The sequence below is a fragment of the Tinamus guttatus genome, unplaced genomic scaffold (assembly GCF_059628265.1).
Source record: "Tinamus guttatus ecotype Peru unplaced genomic scaffold, ASM5962826v1 Tinamus_guttatus_pri_ptg000125l, whole genome shotgun sequence".
In the NCBI taxonomy this organism is placed as follows: domain Eukaryota; kingdom Metazoa; phylum Chordata; class Aves; order Tinamiformes; family Tinamidae; genus Tinamus; species Tinamus guttatus.
Genome location: NW_028288659.1, coordinates 3,512,100 through 3,532,591, shown reverse-complemented (window position 1 = coordinate 3,532,591; position 20,492 = coordinate 3,512,100). Strand labels below are relative to the sequence as shown.

General features: G+C 39.7%; 1 protein-coding gene across 3 annotated transcripts in view; it reads left to right on the top strand.

Moving 5' to 3' along the window:
• The window catches only part of MICAL3 (microtubule associated monooxygenase, calponin and LIM domain containing 3), a 100,978-nt gene that overhangs the window by 66,611 nt on the left and 13,875 nt on the right, over positions 1–20,492 (top strand). For 2 of the 3 annotated variants that reach the window (XM_088521658.1, XM_088521656.1), the window contains 10 exons: positions 688–750; positions 3,873–3,977; positions 4,604–4,735; positions 5,148–5,239; positions 6,423–8,295; positions 9,213–9,307; positions 12,975–13,025; positions 14,819–14,926; positions 15,659–15,752; positions 20,120–20,170. In XM_088521658.1, the coding sequence (XP_088377784.1) occupies positions 688–750; positions 3,873–3,977; positions 4,604–4,735; positions 5,148–5,239; positions 6,423–8,295; positions 9,213–9,307; positions 12,975–13,025; positions 14,819–14,926; positions 15,659–15,752; positions 20,120–20,170 (2,664 nt within the window). The remainder of the gene's footprint in view (positions 1–687; positions 751–3,872; positions 3,978–4,603; positions 4,736–5,147; positions 5,240–6,422; positions 8,296–9,212; positions 9,308–12,974; positions 13,026–14,818; positions 14,927–15,658; positions 15,753–20,119; positions 20,171–20,492) is intronic. The other variant, XM_088521657.1, reaches the window with a different exon arrangement.

The window sequence follows — 20,492 nt, the reverse complement described above, 5'->3', positions numbered from 1 at the left end:
AAATCCACTCACCAATAGGTAGCTGCTTCATTTACACCGTGGTACAGAACGTATCAGTGGTTTGTTTATAAAATAGCTGTTGCAGATATGTACTTGCGGATATGCCATAAGTTTTCAGTCTGAGTTGGATAGACAGATTTGTTCCTGGGTGACCTGCATTATGTCATATGAGCTCGTTCAGAGAGCTCAGCAGAGGAGCAGCTAGAGGTAGGGTTTGATCTAGAATAACATGGCTGAAACACTGAAGTCTCTCTTGTCCTGTTTTAGGGTTTCCTCCTTGTCTGGTCGCGTTCAAAGCCGGGCAGTGCAGATTCTGAAATACTGTGCCTGACACATTCGGTTATGTCTCATTGCTCGGCTCTCTCATCTATTAATTTTCTTCCTCTACAAAATTTCCAGCTGAGTATGGCAATAGCAATGTGCTAATCAGATACTAAGAACTGTTTTTTTCTTACATTATCATTTGCATTTCCTCTAACATCCCAGATCCTAAAGGAATATTTGGCTCTGGGCATTTGTGTGTTAGCTTACTTTAAATCCCAAGACTGTGATCAATGGTTTAACATCTTGTAGGTTTTGTTCCTATATTTTCTACTGAAAGTTTTCCCTTGTGTCACGTTTCACTTTTTAGACACTTCCTGATGATCTAATTTTGATTTCTTATAATTTATTGTTTTTTAAATTCAGCATCCGACCTTCCCTCCGTACGCCGTGAGGCGGTACAGGCGTGGCTGGAGACGGTCCCTGGAGGTAGTTTGGTGATGTTCTATGTATTCCAATGCACAATAACCCTGCCCGTCTCTTCTCCATGCCTTCAGCAGCTGAGCTGGTACTTTAACCCTGGAACTTATGGCCCTGTCGCTACTGCATGACTGGCAGGGGAGGGAGGGAGGAAGGGGAGTGTGCATGCATGCCTTGCTCAAGACAGCCCATTCCTGCATGAACTGGACATTTGTTGTAACCCTTTGGAAGGCAAGCCAAACAGAGGGGTTATCTTCGGTGTACTGAAGTAGGAGGAGGAATCTGGCAGAGCGCTTTGATTTGCTTTATGAACAGAAGAGTAGATCAGTTATGCTTCCTCCAGCTTCTTGACTAAAAATGTGGGGCTTTTTTGCAGTTGAGAGGTTAAGCGATAGAGTGTGCTTCACACAATTGTAATTATCTGAAGCAATTGCAAAGTCTAGCTATCTTGCGAAGAAAGTAAGCAATAAAAGTGAAGTTTAAGATGGGGTCATTGGGAGTAGTGATAGCTCTTGTGTCTCCTTTGACTTGGAGTTCATGTAACTTAGGAAAGCCTCAGGAGAGCAGAAGGATGATCAAGTTCAGTTACCCTCTTTAGCTGGTTCTCTAATATCTATTGCAGAACCGATGAGTGAAGAGTCTGGGATTAGAGTAAGGGAGTCAAATTCTGTAAAGCAGTGGAAGTATCTAAAGCAGTGGAACAGGAGTAGTTCATGGATATGCAGTTGATCTATGGCTATGTTGCTTTGGCACGTCAGAATAACTAGCTCACCTATAAAACTTTGCTTCTGCTGCTGCTTTGGCAAGGCAGCAGCGTTCACAGGGTGGCTGCACATGATGCAGCCTGCTCATGGCTGATAGCTGAGATGGACAAAGTGCTAAACCCAGTTGCTGGCTGCTGTAGTGTGTAGCTTCTAAGGTAGTGTGTGATAGCTTTTGGCCTCTTGCTCTCTACCTTAACTGCGTATACGTATATGCACAGTATATGTGTAATATAACCAGTCACTTGCAAGCTTTCTGTGTCCCTCAAAATGGGATCCCCTTTGCACCAAGTTGTTACTCATCTATGCATCCATAAAATCTTTTGTTGAGTTTTATATACCCAGCTATCTAAAAGGTTGATTTTTCTTCTCTCTCTAAAACACTGCATACGTGTTTGTGCATATATGCATATCTTATGGTTTCTACATCAGAAGACACTCATGCACATCAGAGTTATATTCTTCCAAACTTTGGTTAAGGGTATTCACATTTGGTTTTACCTTAAAACCATCCTATGGCATTATTTTTTTCAAAATCACATTCGCTAGAGCATACCAAAGCAACAGTCAGAGGCACAGTTTGGTTTTGTTCAGTATGTCTATAAATGCCCTTGTGGGAAAACCAGCCTTTATTGTTCAACTCCTGGGCTCTAGATCTGTAAGACTGGGTTTTATAAGCCTCCAATACACCAGAGGGAATACACCAGTGCTTTATCACACTTGGGTATAACTGCATTTGCACAACAGTTTGCAGAAAATGAACTAACTAATACTACAGAAGGGAAAAGCAAAAGGCTATGTTTTGAAATAAGCAAAAACCTGGATTAGAGAAGGAGACACAATAAGATCTCACTTTTAGAAACTTTTTTTTTTTTAAGATTGCCATGATTAATAAATGGTTCCAAAGGCTACATCTTCACTAGTAAATAAAACGGTCCAGGGCCCACGCTCTGAATTTGAAGAAAACTACCAAAACCTGATGTGCACCCATATGGCTAAAACTTCATTATCATCCTGCAGACTGCCTAAGAGGAACACACTGCAGCCTCACCATGGCAAGTAACTGCCAGGAAGCTGCCAGGAGCCCTCCGACCGATTTAGCAACAGAAATGATAGCATGGCCATGTGTGTGTCCAGGTCTGGAGGCTTACACTGCTTAGTTTGCTGGTATAGGTGTGACCAAGGAAGTTACCAATGCACCTGCTATCATCATTTAGGATGTTGTGTGTTTAGTTAGTAAACATTGTACATAACAGTACTCGTGTTGTCTGTGTACCCATTCGCAATGTGGACACATAAAAAACAAGCTAAGTGTCTCCATGCTGATGACATTAAATAGATGGCTGCAGAGATCCAAAAATATAGTTGGTGGACTCAGCAGTGAAAAAAATGGAATCACTTTTTTTTTATTTAAATTATGTCTGACATACAGCATAACACGAAAATGCCTAAATAAAACCAACAAATTTCTAGTCAATCACTCAAAACACCAGAGAAGGGAAAAGGTGTGATAAGCTGAGAGTTAGTGGGGTCTTTTTTATTTTTTTTAAATATCATTTAAAAAAGAATTTTAGACCTGCACATCTGTGTACTTCTCTAATTAAATCTTGTCACAGGTGCTGTTTTAAAGTGTGCCCTTTGGTGTTATAAATTCAACAATTTTGTCTGTATATTCAACCTACATATCAAATTGTGGTCTCTACGAACAAAAAAAAAATTGAATGCATCTTTTTATTTACTTTAAAATATTTTAATTGATCTGGGATCTCGATATTTCTACAATGCACCAAGTCTCTCAGAGTGTTTTACTAAAGAATACTATAGCAGCACAGAGTTAAACAATTTCCAAATATAATAATGATCAGTCCTAGAGCTAAACTCTTTGTCTCTATGTTAAACCTTTGAAAATTTGCTTCAGTTTCTCAAAAAAAAAAAAAAAAAAGGAAGTTGTGCTACATTGTAAAAGTTTTCAGCTAATACACATATGCTGTAAAGTGATGGTAAACTGCTCTATTGTGGTAAAGAAAAAAAAATGCTGAGAAAACAGTAAACTTTATTCTGGTTTGATGTCTTCCCAGTCCCCTTCTCACTGATTTTTCTTTTTTGTGAGGCCAGTGCCTCAGAAAATCTTGGCTGCCTTCCTGATCTTGGAGACTTCCCAATGACAGGGGCTCTGACTTCTTGGAGGCTGAAAGTATCATTTGACCATGTATGTCTCTTCAGCTGACACGCTTAAGAATTCCTTGTTTTCACAGTAATTAGTATTTCCACTAGGGACATGTGGTGCAATTTAATGTTGAACCTTTTCACTGTGTAGTTTTTTTTTGTTCTTTTTTTTTTTTTCTCTCTCAATACTTGAATATATTCTAGCTCCATGTGAGGATAATGAAGCAGAGGATGAGCTGGGCACAGAGCCTGCAGACACGGAAGGGCAGGCAGGTGAAGAGGGAGACACGGGTGCGGAACTGGATGACGGTAGGATACCACCATGCACCTTTTAAGCCTTCCTATATGAACAAAATCATACTAGCAATACAAGCACTGGCAAAAGCAAATATTTTGTACCTCAGCCTGATATTTTTTCTAGTGATGCAGGAAGGAGTTCATTGCAGATAGACAAGGTTAAAGCAGGGGTGAAAGACATAGGGATGAAGAACCTCAATGCCATGTGTTGTAGAATAAATTCCTTGCATTCCTCTCAACATCTGCTGAGTTAGAGGGCTCAGTCTGGTGTCCTTACTCAGTAATTAATACTGCTGAATAATTTAAATAGAAGTAAATTTGTAAGAAGTCTATGACACTCTGTCAAAACTAATGCAGAAAGAACTACAAAACTCGGAAAAGGCTGAAAATCTTTCAGAAGATTGAGAAGATATGGTTTCACCTACTTATTTATTTAATCAGCCATCACCTGCTGATGAGTTGCTCTAATTAACATATAATAAAAAGGAAAGTATTTAGATGTTCAGATTATGACAGTGGTAAGAAGCATGTGGATAGGGAGGATTATGAAAGATTTTGAAAATAAACATATATCCTGCTGGACTCGTATTCAAGATCTCTTTTTTTTTTTTTCCCCTGTCCGTATAATTAATGATCAGATGACATTGCATCTGATGCAGAAGCTGAGTTTCGCTTACATCAAGGGGACATAGAAGAACCAGAGCTGAAAGTCTCTGAAGATGAAGAAGATGAAGAAGGAACAGAAGGTGCTTCTTGCAGTGTGTCAGAAGGTAGACACTTGAATGATTTTAACTTGCACTCTGGATAGTCTATGTATTTATTAGTTTTACTAAGTGGGCTGACAGGGAAGACAGTCTTTTGGAATTGGATCATCTCACTGGTCTCAGTGTCACAGTAGGTGCCTGCATTAGCATTTTGAGAAGGGTATTCTGATTCCATTGCTTAGAGCTTCCTAAAACATGTGAGAGCTCATGTAACTGCTTTTTTTCTTGTAGAAGTTTTCGTATAACAAGCCTGCACACAATTTGGGCATTTGCAAAAATTTGACTAGGTTTTGGCTGTCCAATGTAGAATTTGTAAAAAGCTAAGAATTTTTTTTTGTCACCATGTCCTGTATGTAACAACAAAAAAGCAGTATTAGTGGTCTGTTTGTTTTCTGAAACATGTTTTCACTTTCCCTAGATCCGTGCAAGCCATCCTTCCCTATCCATCCAGCTAATGACAGTGTTCTTCCTCTGTCTCCTGTTGATAGTCCGAAAGCAAAACAAACAGAGGTAAGAACAGGGATCTTAGATGCTCTCTATTTACTTCCTGTAGTTCAATGGAACAGTCTGTCAGATAAGCTAATATGGACTGACAGCAGTGGTCTTTCCTGCTTTCCTGTCTTATGTTGATCTTGAAATCTGACTTCATTACAGTTCAGAGTTTACTATGTGTCTAATAACTGGTGTGTAAGAGCAGGAAGCAAATAACCCATAAAAGTTCATCTGAAGCTGTTGTTTGTTTCTAAGTGTCTGTTTATAAGGAATCGTTAAAAGATTAGAGTTTCCCACAGAATGGAGGACTAATCCTGTTTGCTTATATAGTGGATAGATTAGAAGATAAGGTTAGTTTGCTGACAATTGCTTACAGCATTCACTCTGTTAAAATCAAGATTTTTTATTTTTCTAGGTACATCTAGTTATTACATTAGACATAATTACTGTTTATATTAGGATAGCAGCCAGATGCAGCACTCCAGACCTGGGCATTCTGGAGTTTCATACAAGCACACAGATAGGTTCCTGCTCTGATGATCTTCTGTCACTTAACCCAAACTTAATGCATTTAAAAGAGAACTTTTGCAAAATAATGTAATTGGAAAGAATAATACCAGAACACATTACGAGGAGTTCACTGCCAAAGGATTCAATTGTAAAACAAAGAAATGCAATCTTGATAATACGACAGTCTGCATGCAGGAGATGGAAACCCAGACTCCTCAGACCATTAAGGGATGGGTAATTGCAGCCTAATTTACTCCTAGAAGAAAAAGCTCTTCTTGTCTTAAGAAACCATAAACTTAAAGCAGACACTGGCAAACTGCTGTATTGATAATAGCTGGAAAGACTTGTTATCAAATCTATGAGATAAGGAACCACCATAGTATACAGTGTGGGGAAAGGGAAGAGAGAGCAGGAAGAGATTTTTTTTTTCTGCAGTTTAGCATGCTTTTTCTTCCAAAAATTAGTTTTGCCTTGTTTTACTGTTTACACAAAAGAAACAGAGAACCATACCTGATGAAATACCCTAAGTGACTTTCTAGGCCTGGGAAAGTGGTGCCATACATGTTTGTTTGTTTTCATGTTTTGATTCTTGGATGTTTTCTGTATTGCAAACTCCCTTGATAGCAACAAAAATTGAATAACATTTAGCCTAGTGACTTTTTAATAATTCTTTTTTTCCCCACTTTTGTAGGATGCAAAAGATGTCCTTCCTGCAGTATCCCATCCTATAAAATCTCCTGAGGCACGCTTTTTCCCCGAGCCTTTCATTCCTGAAGAAGCACCAAAGGATGAAATCCCAAAAGACAGGAAAGTTAAGAGCCCTTCAGTGCCACTCTCTCCAGTATTATCCCAGCCAGTTGCATTACCAGAAGCCATTGCACCTACATCACCAGCTGAGTCTCAGCCAGCAGCACCAACATCGGCTTCATCCCCAACATCTTCTCAAACGCCTATCTGTTCACAGCCTTTGCCTTCTACTGAAGTGACTATTCCATCCCCAGTGGAGCCTCCAGTATGTTTCCAGCCTGTCCCAGCCTTAACGTCTACTCCTCTAGCCAAACTGGTCCTAAGGAGCCAGGAGAGTGAGGTGGAAAAACTGGGGAGCCCTACTACAGCAGAAGAAGCCCTGAAACGGAGTAATCTTGTAGAAGAGTTCTGGATGAAGAGTGCAGAAATCCGGAGGAGCTTAGGCCTCACCCCAGTAGACAGAAACAAACGCTCAGAGCCAAGTTTGAATGTGTCTGCCCTTGAGACAACTCAGCTGAAGTCTTTCAACACTGAAAATGTTTCAGGGGAGGAGAGGATTCCTCTTGTGAAACCTCAGCCTGCCCCAAGAAGACAGGGACTGTCCAAACTAGAAAATGAGCAGATTTCTCTGCTCACTCCAAAATCTCCATCAGAAAAAGATCTGAAGAACTCCAATGAAGTAAGGAGAGATGTGTCCAGCAGTTCTGGTCTTGGCCTTCAGGAGAGTTCATCTAATATGAGAACAATGGCTAGCCAGAGCTTCAACACTTCTGACTCTACCATGCTTACTCCTCCATCAAGTCCACCTCCACCACCTCCTCGGGATGAAGAACCAGCTACTCTGCGTAAAAAGAGGCATCAAGCAATTTGGCAGAATGAGGTTGAAGCCAAGTCACCTCCAACACCAGCAGCAACACCTCCTGCTCCCCTACGGTATGAGCCAGCCTCTGCTGCCACAGAGTCAACTCAGGCCAAAAAAGAAGAAGTGCGGAAGTCTTTTGCAGAGAGTGTAGATGAGATTCCATTTGCTGATGATGTAGAGGATACATATGATGAGAGAACAGAGGACACGACTCTTCAAGAGAAGTTCTTCACACCTCCTACCAGTAGGCCAAGGCCAGAGAAACCAGTTCTTTTGCCCCTGGTCAAAGAAAATGGTGGTCCACCCTCAATGGAAGGAGAGGTTAACCAAAAGAAAAGAGTGCTGCCTGGAATTTCTCCAGAAGCCAAGGAGCTCGCTGAAGAAAGAATGAGAGCCAGAGAGAAGTCTGTCAAGAGCCAAGCACTACGTGATGCCATGGCTAAACAGTTGTGTAAAATGAAAGATATGGAGATGGCGGCTGCTGCTGCTGCTGGGGCTGCAAGGGCACGAAAGGCATCTTCCATGCCCATGAAGACCAAGGAGTTATTTTATGATTCTCCAAAGCACTTGGTCTTGAAAATAGCAGAGAGCTCTACACTAAAGCATGATGCTGCTAGTGAAAAGTTCTCCACTCCTCTTGTTGATGTAGCTGGGCCTGAAGGGTCCATCACCTCTTCAGAAGGCTCCAGTGGGAAGAGTAAGAAAAGAACTTCTCTTTTCTCCCCTCGTAAGAACAAAAAGGAAAAGAAATCCAAAAATGACAGCAGGCTTTCCGACAAATCTAGTGGTGGGACAGAGGAAGGAACAAAAACTAAATCATTATGGAAGTCTGTTTTTTCTGGTTATAAGAAAGACAAGAAGAAAAAGACTGATGACAAGTGCCCAAGTACTCCCTCAAGTAGCGCCACTGTGGATTCAGGCAAGCACAAGCCTTTGCCACTGGTTACAGCAGCAGGTATGACTGATATGTGCCTCTGCACTCCATAGTTTTGATACAGCTAGGAATCCTTGAAAGTAAATATAGTTCTGTGTGATATTGAGCAGTGTGACACTGCTCTCCTTTTCTATTGTGCAGGTCAGGATGAATGAATACATTGAATGAATGCAATTTGTGTGTTTGCAGAGTTAGTGTATATGACAATGAACAAAGAAAATGGATCCTTAAATGGAAGGTTCACTCGATATATACAAGACATACCTGTTTTCTGCCTTCGACTGACTTGAGAAAAAAACCTTGTTTGCCGGAATCATGCATCCTTATTTTAAATCTGATTGTCATCTTTCCCTTTGGGACTTTGTTCTCTTTCTTTTGGATGCTGAACATCACAGAGACACAGTTTCTGCTGTGTTTTCAGTAATCCTGCAAATTCTCTACTGATCTAAGAAATGGGGATTCTGAGGTCTTATGTAAATCTCTCACATGTTATCAGGTGCAGGCAGATGTTTTTAATGATAACTTGTGATGAAGTAAATAAGTTAGCCATAAACATGGTTGAAAATAGACACATAACATTTCCTTGGCCTTGTACAAATAGTGGAAATGCTACCTGCTGTTTTCATCCAAATTCTGATCTATCCATAAGAGCACTAATACAATAGAAGGGTAGAGTCATGACCATTACTCCTAATATTATTTGCCAAAGATGATGCTCTCTTAAAATGAAGCTTCTAATTAATGCTGTTCATCTTTGGATTAATGATAATCTGGTCACTATATAATCCTGTCTGAAGCAGCAGAGAGTAGTGTGAAGGACTAAATATTTTTGAAACTTAATCAGCTTTATCAACTGACTTCTTAAATGTTTCCAGAGAGAAATGGACTATCATAATTGCCCTTTTTCTAACATTATTTTTTTATCCCTGGTTCCTCAGATTTGCAGCTACGTCGACACCTGAGTTTCTCAGAGGACTCTGACCTCTCCAGTGATGATGTTTTAGAACGTTCCTCCCAGAAATCCAAGCGAGAGGTAGGCAGATGGGGAGTGCATTTTAGATAAGGCAAGCATCTTTTAGATCACAGTCTTAGAACCACAACATAAATTTGATTAATTTTGTCATTCTCGCTGTTTCTTCTGTTGTGCTGGCTTTCCTGTAAATTGGCTGAATGATCTACCTAAAATCAGTTAGTTTCATGAATATGAGTAATTCCTTATTGTTATATGAAGGAATTGTTATCTCACTGAGACATTGCTTTACAGCTGAATATCACCATCTGAACAGTGATATTTTTCTCCCTGTGGTAAGCATGCCAGTGATCTATACAAAACAGAAATTTAATATCAAGAGTAAATTTCACTGACTGTGCTGTAATTTCATTCACTCTCATGGCGAAAAGGTACCAATGAAATAGTCCTTTCTGTTGTTGTGAGGGGTCCTCTTTAATGGGTTGATCTGATAGAATTCCAAGCAAATTGCAAGCAGGAATGTTACTTTGCGTGCATCAAGAACCTATCAAGTCAAGCCAGATCATCCACTAAAAGGTAAGCTATGGGTTGCAGTTTTGCAACTCAGCTAAGTTTGCTGCTCTGTTCCTGGCAGAAGAGGAAGTATACAGACTGAATAAGTATCTATCTTCCCTTTTTGGAGAAAAGATGAACTGTCACCTCTCTCTCTCTCCCCTTTTGATCATGTTCCTTTTGAGTTCTTGACACTGCATGGGTATTTCCATTAGGCAGTTCCTATAGATAACAGCTGTGATACAGAAATACATAGCAAGTCCCTGTACAATCCCAGTATATAGGGATTGGTTTTAGCCTGGTGTCCTCATTCAGGTGGAGGTTGGTATGAACTCTGCCTCTTCTGAGAAAGCTATTTTTTGTTCCTGCACAGGTTTCCCTAGCAAGTGCTGTAGTATTACAAAGTAAGCCCTTTCTCTCTAGCCCTTGGCTTTTAATTATGGTTAAGGAAGATATTGGAGCAAACAGAAGAGAGACAAGTGGATGCCACTAAAAGTCCAGGGAGAAAAAAAGATATGTTTAGTTTATTTGCAATTTGGAAAATATGCGGAGATAAATAACAGCCTACGTTAGTTGCTTGTAGATTATTTATTTCAATCTTAGTGTGGCACTAATAATGCTAAAATAAGTGGAAAAAATGTCAATCAGCTGAATTTATTATAAGGGGAAAAATGCTTCTTTCATTCCCGAGATGTTCTGAGATCTGCCTAGATGGGTACATGGTTTGACCCCACAGAACATTAAGGCCTTACTGGTACAGAAAATTGAAAAGTGAGTTCCTTCTGTCTCTTCCTTGTGGGGTCTGGTTTACATAAAGAAGAGATTATCTAAGAAAGCACTGTCACAGAGTGGTCTGTGCATCCAAACTTGGACCTTTCATCCAGTGTGCAGAAATCAGTCTCAAATGCCAGGATCTATTTGATACTTGGCTCAGATGGCAGAGGTATAGAAGTATTGCAGATTGAATGTCATAGGAAATACTGGATATCCTCTGTATATATGTATAGTGGAGTAAATTAGAATACCTAACAAATTTGAGGCTAGAGGAAGAAGTTGCTGAAATAAGTAGGAGTTCTGTGAGTTTACTTGCGTCTCTCTTGTTCCCTCTTCCTAGCTGGTATATATATTTTTTTCTGAGGGGAAGATTATTTTGTTTTCATTTGGTTCCTTCTTCTCTCTCTCTTCCCCTTCCATTCCTCCTTGCATGCTATCAAGGCGTTTCATGAGAAGTTCTGTGTTTTGCAACAGATGCAAAAGAATGAGGTATCCGTGGCTAGGACAGGACAGGCTTGCAGCACAAGGGGTTCAGATAAGACTTATGAAGCTACAGTTGTGCACTGTAAGCTCTTTCAGGAGGAAGCAGGGCTTCATTAAGGTCCATGCCTGTTCTCAAACTCGGTCACATTTTCTGTGCTGACCTACTTCAATTTAAAATAGCTTTTGCAGAAAAGAATCTCATCACCACAATTAGGGGTGATATGATCAGTGGCAGGTACCTGGAATCTTAATATTCAAAATACCTCACAACTCTGTCGAAGTATTGCTTTCCCATTTTCTGTCATTTGCTGTTGCTGAATGATGTTAATAATTTCTTTGCTCAGCATCTGCCTATTTTCTAAAGGAGTGGCTTTTGAGAATGAATATAGTTATTCAGAGGAAACGGGACTCAACTCTCCAGCTGCAACGCATCCTGTCTTAAGGATGTCAAAACATTTTTGCAAACCCTGGGATGCTTTGCTATCAAAGTAAATGTAGCTGGACTTTTGGATTGACAAAGCTGAGTTCACACCAACTTATGTATGGGCTTATGTATCTTAAGTTAAAAACAACCTGTTACTCTTTATGGTAAGAACTGACTTCCTATGCACCACATAATTTTTATGTGAACCCCTTCTCTAAACTAAAATGCTGCTAGTGCTGCTTTTTTGGTTTTTTTAGTGAGCTTGCTCCCCTGAGAGTTTGCTCTGTTTAGCCTGTCTTTTGTGATCAGCAGTGGAATAATTCAGTGTTGTTCAGTGTATTGTCTTTCAAGAAAAGCTTCCTGTAAAGAATTCCTAGCCTAACGCTCTATGTTAATAGATGTTTGTCATTATCTGTGTGTGTGTTTGTCATTGTTCCTGTACAATTGTGGTATTTGTGGTCAGACATGCATTTGCTACTACAGGCAGTATGCTGGTTACTGAAGTGTACATATATGCTTAAGTTCTGTGGCTTTTCAGTCGTGACTGGTTTTAGTTTATTGTATGAAAAGCAAAATGCTGTTACCCCAGAATGGCACAATGTCTTCTGCAGTTGATGACAGAAGGAAAATGCACCTCTCTTACAGACCCCAAGTAGTCTATTTGCCTTGTTTTCTGGGTGCAGGGTAACTTATAATGTCATTGGATAGAGAAGGAAATGACTTTTTTGTTTCATTTCATTATTGAAAAAAAAAACGTTTGACAATGGTTCCTGAATCAGGCAGCACTAATGAAAATGTTACATAGTGCAGCAACACTGAGTCAGTTGTGATGCAATGCCATTATTTGAGCTCCTCAAACTCTCTGGAGATTTTCTTTTAGGACAGGAAGATTCCATTAATGCAGGATATGTGACCCGCTCTAAGCCCATGTAGTATTTCTCCAGTCATAAAGCAGTGAGGAGGACTGTGATGGTATTTAAATGTAAATGATCATTTTTATTAAGTAAAGATCATTTAAAATCGCAAAATAAACAGAACTTGTAGGAGATATGTAAAAGAGTCTGTCAATGTATGGCAAAAAGTATTATATAATTGGGTGAGCAAGTTCAGACCAAACATGCCCAGGATAAAGCCATAATCGCAGATTTTAAGCCAAAATGTTCTATATGCATGTACACTTATTTTTTCAATAGACATTAAATCCAATGGATAGAGACTACAGAGGGCAAAGAATCCCTCTAGAAGTGGGATATACAGGTTGGATTCATCTTTAAAGAGGGTCCCAAGCCTAATGGCCTTCAGAAGGATGCTCGAACCTTTGTTTTGTGGCGAAAATTCCATTGTGCTTAATCAATCTGGGCCGTGTTCAGCATTTGCACAATTTCATGTTTCATTTAAAAGCAGCTTTGTTTTATTACTGTGCATCTGTTTTCAATGTTGAACTGATTTTGCTTCATTTTGTATGTTGTTTTTTTCCTTTACCATTCCCCTTTAAAGTCGATTTATGTACCACACGCCTTGGCATTCAAGAGATCATATTCGTCAAAGGTAGTGTCTCCATTCCGACTAGTTGGCCATTGTTGCATGCATGTCCCTGTATTAACCCCTTGAATCCATAGCTACCCATCACATGTGCACTAACATCACAAACATTGACTGTGCATGCATGACATGTCAGCAGACATGGGCAGCAAAGTCTCTGTAGAGGCTGTCTATGAAAAATGCATTAGACTCCAAATTCTCTGACTTCTCAGAGTGCATGCACTTATCGGTGAAAAACAGTTTACTGCTGTAGAGAACAGTGTGGATGAGCTTTGAGCTTCAGAAAAATTTGGGTTGCTAGGCAGTCAAATATGTATTTGGATTCTTTTTAATACTTTAAATATTACTGCAGTGAATTGCCACACTTGAGTCAGTGTCCTTCAGAGTTCTTGTATTCACTGAAATCTCAGTGAAACTCTGTATCAAGTTAAAATGAAAAGGTAAAAGTTGCATTTCTATTTCAGTAATGTTTCCGTTTTCTGAAATTCTTATTGTCCTTATTTGATCTTCACAGTCAAAAATGTGTTAGGTGGGATAGGAAACCTCACCCTCTATGACTTTTCCTTCTGACTGGAGTGTCATTGTGGAATTTGTATTTAAAAAAAGAAAAGTAAAACATTAACATCTTGGAGTTTTAACACTGGTGGTTGGTAATTTTCTTTCTGAGGATTTTTGAATAGAGTTGTGGTCCCAGCTTAAATCTCTGCTTACTGAGAGCAATAAAATAGAGAGAGACAGATTGATAGGGTAGTAATACTTAGACAATATTAGATAAACAATTAGACAATAAGATAGATAAAGGCAATAATTAGATAAAACAAATTCAGATTTGTCTGTATTAACATTTTGTCCTTTAAGTTGACTCTCCATGGAGAAAATATCTTTCCAGAAGTGGAAGGCATCTGTTTCCAGCTGTCCCTTTAAGCCTTTATAAATGTATTTGAAAGAGAGTTCTTCACTGTAATTATAATTGTAATTGTCCTTTGACGCTCTTAAAGTGTAAAAAGGAAGCCTACCTGAGTACAAAACAACCAACTGAAAAAAAAAGAAAAGATACTGAACTCATTTTCAATAACAATTTGCTTCTTTTTAGAACTAGTCATAGCGGCAGAAAAGGAGGAAATACCTTTCTATCTCTACAAACAGAGCCTTTCTCCCTTTTGGTAGCGTTGTAGTCTAGTTTTAGCTTAGGGGTTGTCTGCTTTCAAGTCTCTCTTTTTGTCTTCCTGATACATAGAAAAAAATGCATAAATTTATACGCAGGTAGTTACCATCAGTTATACCAATATAATTGGCAAATACGGATGTTACTGCTCCAAAATAAAATGGTAGATATGGAGAGAGAGGAATACCAATATAACTGCACTGTTCTAAATTAATTTCTTAGTTTCTGCTGCTATCACTGCTTCGTGTAGGTGTGCTTTACCGTCTTCAAGGTGACCTCTTTATATAGTCGTTATTATATTGGTTTAACTAAATCCATTTGGCTAGCTCTTTTGAGAAGAAGAATAAAGATGATCTTTGTGGGGAGGTTCTGGGAGTGATGGAAATCGGGGATAGGATAGTACATAAGGTCACAGCTTTGCAGTTGGCTTATACACTTCCTCACTCCTGATTTGACCCTGAAGTTGTTGCTCGCTGCACTGTGAACACCTGTGCCTACGAAAGCTTGATTTTTGACACAGCCATGGCAATGACACAACTCCTTTCCTATGAGATTTCGGAAGCGAGAATTGTCTTCCCTCCCCTATATCTCTGGGCATGCAAATAGAATTTGTTTCTGTTTCTTCTTCCTTCAGAGAGCCTACACAGAAGAGGAGCTGAATGCCAAGCTGACTCGGCGAGTACAGAAAGCTGCCCGTAGACAAGCCAAGCAAGAGGAGCTAAAGAGGTTACATAGAGCCCAGGTAGTGCCTCAGACTTTGCGTGTCATGCCTGGAAACCTCTGTGTGAAAGCACCATGATTCTGGCATTTTTAGTGTGCCAGAAGAGGATCCAGAGCAGAACACTCCTCTGTTTCTACATGAATGTCACTGCTCCCACTCTCTGCCAAACGTCATGTCACAAGCATGGGAAGAATTGCTGAAGCTATCATGATGGTGTTAGAGCAGGAAAACTGGCAAATGATTGTAGCACCTATCTAACTGGACATGAGCAAAATACCATTCACTGAATGGAAGAGTGATAGTCAAATAATACCTGATGATGCTGCACCAATGATTGGTATGCATAACTTTATGCTGCTGCGGGAAGTGTTACAAGATTAACCTTTTGTCATGAGAGATCTGTTGGAAGACAGGTGGCATTGTCTATTCGTGTTACAGTTTCTGTTAAAACTTGAAGCTAACTGAATAGTATTACCTCACTTTAGAGTATAGAAAAGTGGTTGAAGTTGCAGCGAGTTATCAAAGTCTCTGTAAAACTAAGGGATGGGATACAGAGGGAGTCCCTTCTCTGCAGGGACTGTGGTGCTAGCTTCTGAAGCAGTGTATTGTTGAATGCAAGTATTTGTTTTTGAAAAGGTTGATTTGACTGAAGTCACTTAATGCTGAATGAGTACTGCAGGCAGAACAAGAGAATTGCTTTTGATGAGTGTCTGCTTGGGTTTTTTTTGTTTATTTTTTGTTTTTTCTGGATAGATCATCCAGCGCCAGCTTGAACAAGTGGAAGAGAAGCAGAGGCAACTTGAGGAGAGAGGGGTTGCCGTGGAGAAGGCCCTGCGGGGAGAAGCAGGTATCCAGCAGAGCTTGGTTTGCTTTTCAGTGTTTTCTTACCAAATGCTTGTGCAGTAGTCCATAGCTATTTGTATTCTAGAGGCAGTTGGACCACTGTAGCCTAGAATCAGATTGTGAATTCATTCTCCCTTTTCTCTCAGTATCTTTCTGAGGCTTTACTGTTCCTGTGTTTCTTCTAATCCTTGGATTTCCCTAATGGCAGGAAACTAGTTCACTTGCCTTTGCCTGAGGCTTAAGAGGTAACCCTCCAATTATTAATAGATTAAAATGTCCATTTGACTTTTTCTGCATATTACTGGATATTACAGCTAGAAAACGGCAGGAGTTTCACAGCTGCAGCTCATGTAGAGCTGTCACAGTAAGAGAATCTTGTTTGTATGTTAGGGAAGTAATTGTAAAATCGTGTGTGCTTTCTCTATTGTGTTGGATTATCAAGGTAGTGTCCTTACAAGGGACCATCACAGAACATCTTCCTCACTGCACAGCCAAGCACACTGGCAACTTCTGACAAAGTTGTGCAGAGCAGAAATGCACACATGTACTGAAAGGTATCCATGTTGGGCTGTTAATGGAATGTGCTAAATGTACTTTAAATTAAATGAGCATCTGACAAAGTTAAGAGTGGAGGAATAGTTGGTTCAGAGAATGGAATAATAATTTGGAAATCCCTGAATACAGGGAGTCAGACATCCCATCCAACAGGCAAATGCGTTGGGTGTGTATCTGATAGGCTCAGAACTATGCACCTGCTTGCAAGGATCAGAGATTGGAAATTATAATAGTGGAACACGTGTTTGGAAAATGGCTTGGCGTGTTGCTAGGATTGAAGAGCAATCACAGTATCTATGAAGGTGGTAGTTGCTTCACCAGAGGAAGGGTCTAGTGTAACTTCCCACCAGTTGCTACTCGGCCACAATTAGTTGTTCCATATTCTGTAAGGGCAGTGCAAAGCAGCAGAATAGAGTACTTATCAAAGCATATGCTGACTACAAGTGTGGAGGACAATCTAAATCACTTCAGTAGTTGTGATCTGAGTGGCTCTTTAATTTGTGGGTTCAAAAAATAACCTGATGCAAACAGCATTTCTCTGTGGTGGTGCCTCTTTTCCCATGATGTGTATTTCTGTGTGGTTCATTCTGTTCTCTGGCCCAGCGGTTACTGCACTTACTAACTCCCACTCTCTTGTCTCTGTTTCTTTTCCTTTCATTTTTTTCACCTGAAAGTCCATCTTGATTATTCATCTAATAAATGACATTCATGTAGGATGTGTTAGCACAAGTGGGAAAGCTGATGAGCTGAGAGAGGGTTCTTCACCATAGCCCTAGTTCAAAGAGTGGAAAAATGACCAAAGTAACAGCTGGTATTTTGTACAGAAGGCTGCAATTCTTGCATATCTTGCTTCCCTCTCATAACTCATCTCAAAATGACAAGATCTTACTTAAGCTTGTATATATGGGATTTTGGTAGCAGGATTATGAAATCATAGGTCCCTCTTGCAAAGTGGGAGAATCTCCTTTTTCAGTATGTCTCTGAGTTATGCTTTGCTCCTGGCAACATGTTTCCATCAAAAGATGGTACATCATGTTTACAGAAGCCTAACTCCATCATAGGAACTCATCAGCCTCAACTCTTCCAGTTATTTCAGAGGCCACATTCTGTTCAAAAAAAAAAAAAAAAGTTCTAACCTATGTTGGCCGAAAACACAAGATAAAAAGTCAGCTCCGTCCTTCACCTCTCTAGTCACTCTTGCATGGGCATATTATGTATTTTTACAATAAGCAAGCCAGATAATTGGTCTGTGACTTCACCATCTTCTTATTGTACCAGATAGTGACTACTGCACTCAGCAGTACCATTGGCTAAAAGTGTGGAGTCACACTCTTGTCTCTTGTCAGCTCCTGCCCTTAATGAAATCTTGTAAGCAAAAGTTGAAACAGGGAAGAGTAGCGTATAAAGTGTTGTCATCTAAAGAATATCTCCTTCTGTTTAACAAGCTTGTGCCAGGTGAAGAAACCTGGGAGGTAGACCTGTTCTGTGCACGCTCTGTCCTCATAAATAGAAGATGGCAATACGAAGTATGGCCATCCAATAGACAGCAACCACTATCAGCTGTTCTTGGAGAAGATACTGGGTTCTAATGAATGCCTTATTCAGCTCCCCTCTCAGTTGGGAATGGAAAAGTCCTAGCTTTAATCATTCGTGAACTTGTGCAACTTCATATTTGAAGTTTTATATATTATTATTAGGGCTTTCCTACTATTAGTTACTTGAAAATCCTGACAGAATAAACAGTTTTGTATTTTTAATGGTTCATTTATTTTTAATTGTGGAAAAAGACAGGACCATGTGAAATACCATGTATCATTATCTTTCTGCCCGTCCTCTCACTAAGGGATATCATTTTTTTTCCTTAGGTATAGGTCTTTCATAACTTTAACTGTTCATATCACTGACCTCTGGATCTTGTTCTATTTTTACAGAATCATATTTTTAAGTTGGATTGTTAAGAAAAGAATTTAGTACTACAGAAACATGCTTAGAATGTACCTGGAAAAACTTTGCTTCTATTTTCCATCCATTTTGCATTCACCTTAATATGTTCTTGCCAGCTGACTTACGTTGAGCAGACAGTTAATAAATTGCTCGCAGTGGTGGCCTGCTGTCTTCCAGAGAGGTTATAGTTGATTTAGATCATAGCAGTAGGTACAAGTAGCTCAGTATTCTTTCCAGTAATTTCACCCTTTATCAGATAGTTATCGAGATGGATTACTCTATATAATCCTTCTAGCTATTCAACTAATCAGACTCAGAAACATCTTGGAGGTCACTATCAACTTTAATTTTGACTAATCTATGTAATTGCATCTTCTTGTCTACCTCCTTGTCTTTTCATTTTTAATTTGGCCGAGTCTCAGACTGGGCATTTCTACTCTTCTGCAGGTGGAATGCTTGTTACAAAATTTAGTTTATAATCCAGAAAATCATCTTACATCCTATGATTACTTCCTTGCCCGAATATGTTCCCTGTGATTATCTTTGAAAATCTCACCCCCTGGCAGTTAGTGCCAGCTCTACTTCATGTGACAAGTTTGTCATATTCAGGTGGTTTAGGTTTTTGTTATCCTCTTTCTCCTCTTTTTTTTTTCCTCTTCTCTTTCGCATCATGGCCAAGGAATAGATAATCTCAGTGAAGAATTTTCCCATTTTTCTGCAATGTCCTGGTGGAAGAGACACCTCGAATGAGATCTCTATTAATGTGGCAATCCTTTGTATGATGGTGCACTCGCCTGTTTGGACATGGTGATGACTTTTCTTACCCATGTGGATTTTCCATCTTTTTCACTGATTACCTTTAAAAATATGTCAAGCCAGAAATTTCTTGAGCATTTTTTTTCTGCTTTGTCTCTCTTTAGCATAAGTCTAGATAGTCATTTTTAGGAACAGGGAAAACTTCTCCTACAGTAAAATCAATACTGAAAAATTAAGAGCCACCTCTTTTGATCAAGTGAATCATATGCATTGGGAAATGATGCTCCTGTATGTCTCTTCCACTAGGAACCATTCTGCAGCACTATGATTACTTAATCATGGTAATATCACTGCTTGTGGTATACCTGTCTCTTGCAGCTGGGTACATACACATTGTCTTCACTTTGTGTACATATAAGCTGATTCACAGACTTTTGTGCATATTTTTCCTTCTCTAACACGGATATTGCGTTAGGGCAAACAACCATACCCATCCTTCTACATTTAGACATTTGCCATTCATGTCAGCGTTCAGGCAATGCCTTTCACTCGTGTGCTGTACACATATCCTCCACTCACCTCCAAGGAATCATCCCTTACACCTTTGCTGCAGCTGCCCCACGAAATGACAGTGTTTCCTTTTGACATATTGCTCAGCGTGGAAGCAGAAGGAATAGCTCTTCCTTTCTCAGCAAGAACAGAAAGACATCAGTGTGAGGTACAGGTGCAGACTGAAACAGGTCTCTGTCATAAGTGTCTCTGGGAAGTAGGAAGTGTCTCTGTGTAAACCTCTTGATTTTTCCCGTTGGAAGTCCTTGCCTGCCTGCCTGCCTGCCTGCCTGCTGGGAATTTTGTCCTCCTCTTCCCAATCTATATGTGTATGTATAGAAATATATATCTATATAAATATATAGATATGAATATATATATATGTGTAGAGAGAGGGATGTATATGTGTGTGTGTGTATATATACACACATACTTGTATATATATCCATGGTTTCTCATTTGTCTCTTTTTTAATGTCTGTCTGTACGTCTCTTTCTCATATATTGCTTTGATTGTGTGGAGCTGCGGTGATTCAATAACTCTGTCTTCACCACTTCCTTGTTGTAGACTATTGGGGAGAGTCTTATTACAGTGACCTCATCGACTTGCATCTGGGTGGTATGTATAGCTGAACCTCTTGCTGACACTAATCCTGCTGACACTCCTCCCTACCCCTCCCTTCACCTACTTCTCCCATCCTTGGCTCACAAAACAAGAAGAAACAGTCCTCGCACATGACTGATTGGCTATAGCAGAACCCCTTTTCCAGCTCAGGGACAGAAGATGTTGTCATACTCCGCAAATTGTGCATGTAAGGCTCCCTCTTCTCTTTTCCACAGTGGTAATTGTTTCAGAACTGGTTCGTGCCAGCCAGCTTCCCTCCTGGCAATCGAAAGCCATTCTGTTTTTTTTTTTTTTTTTTTTTTCTTCTTCGTTGCGA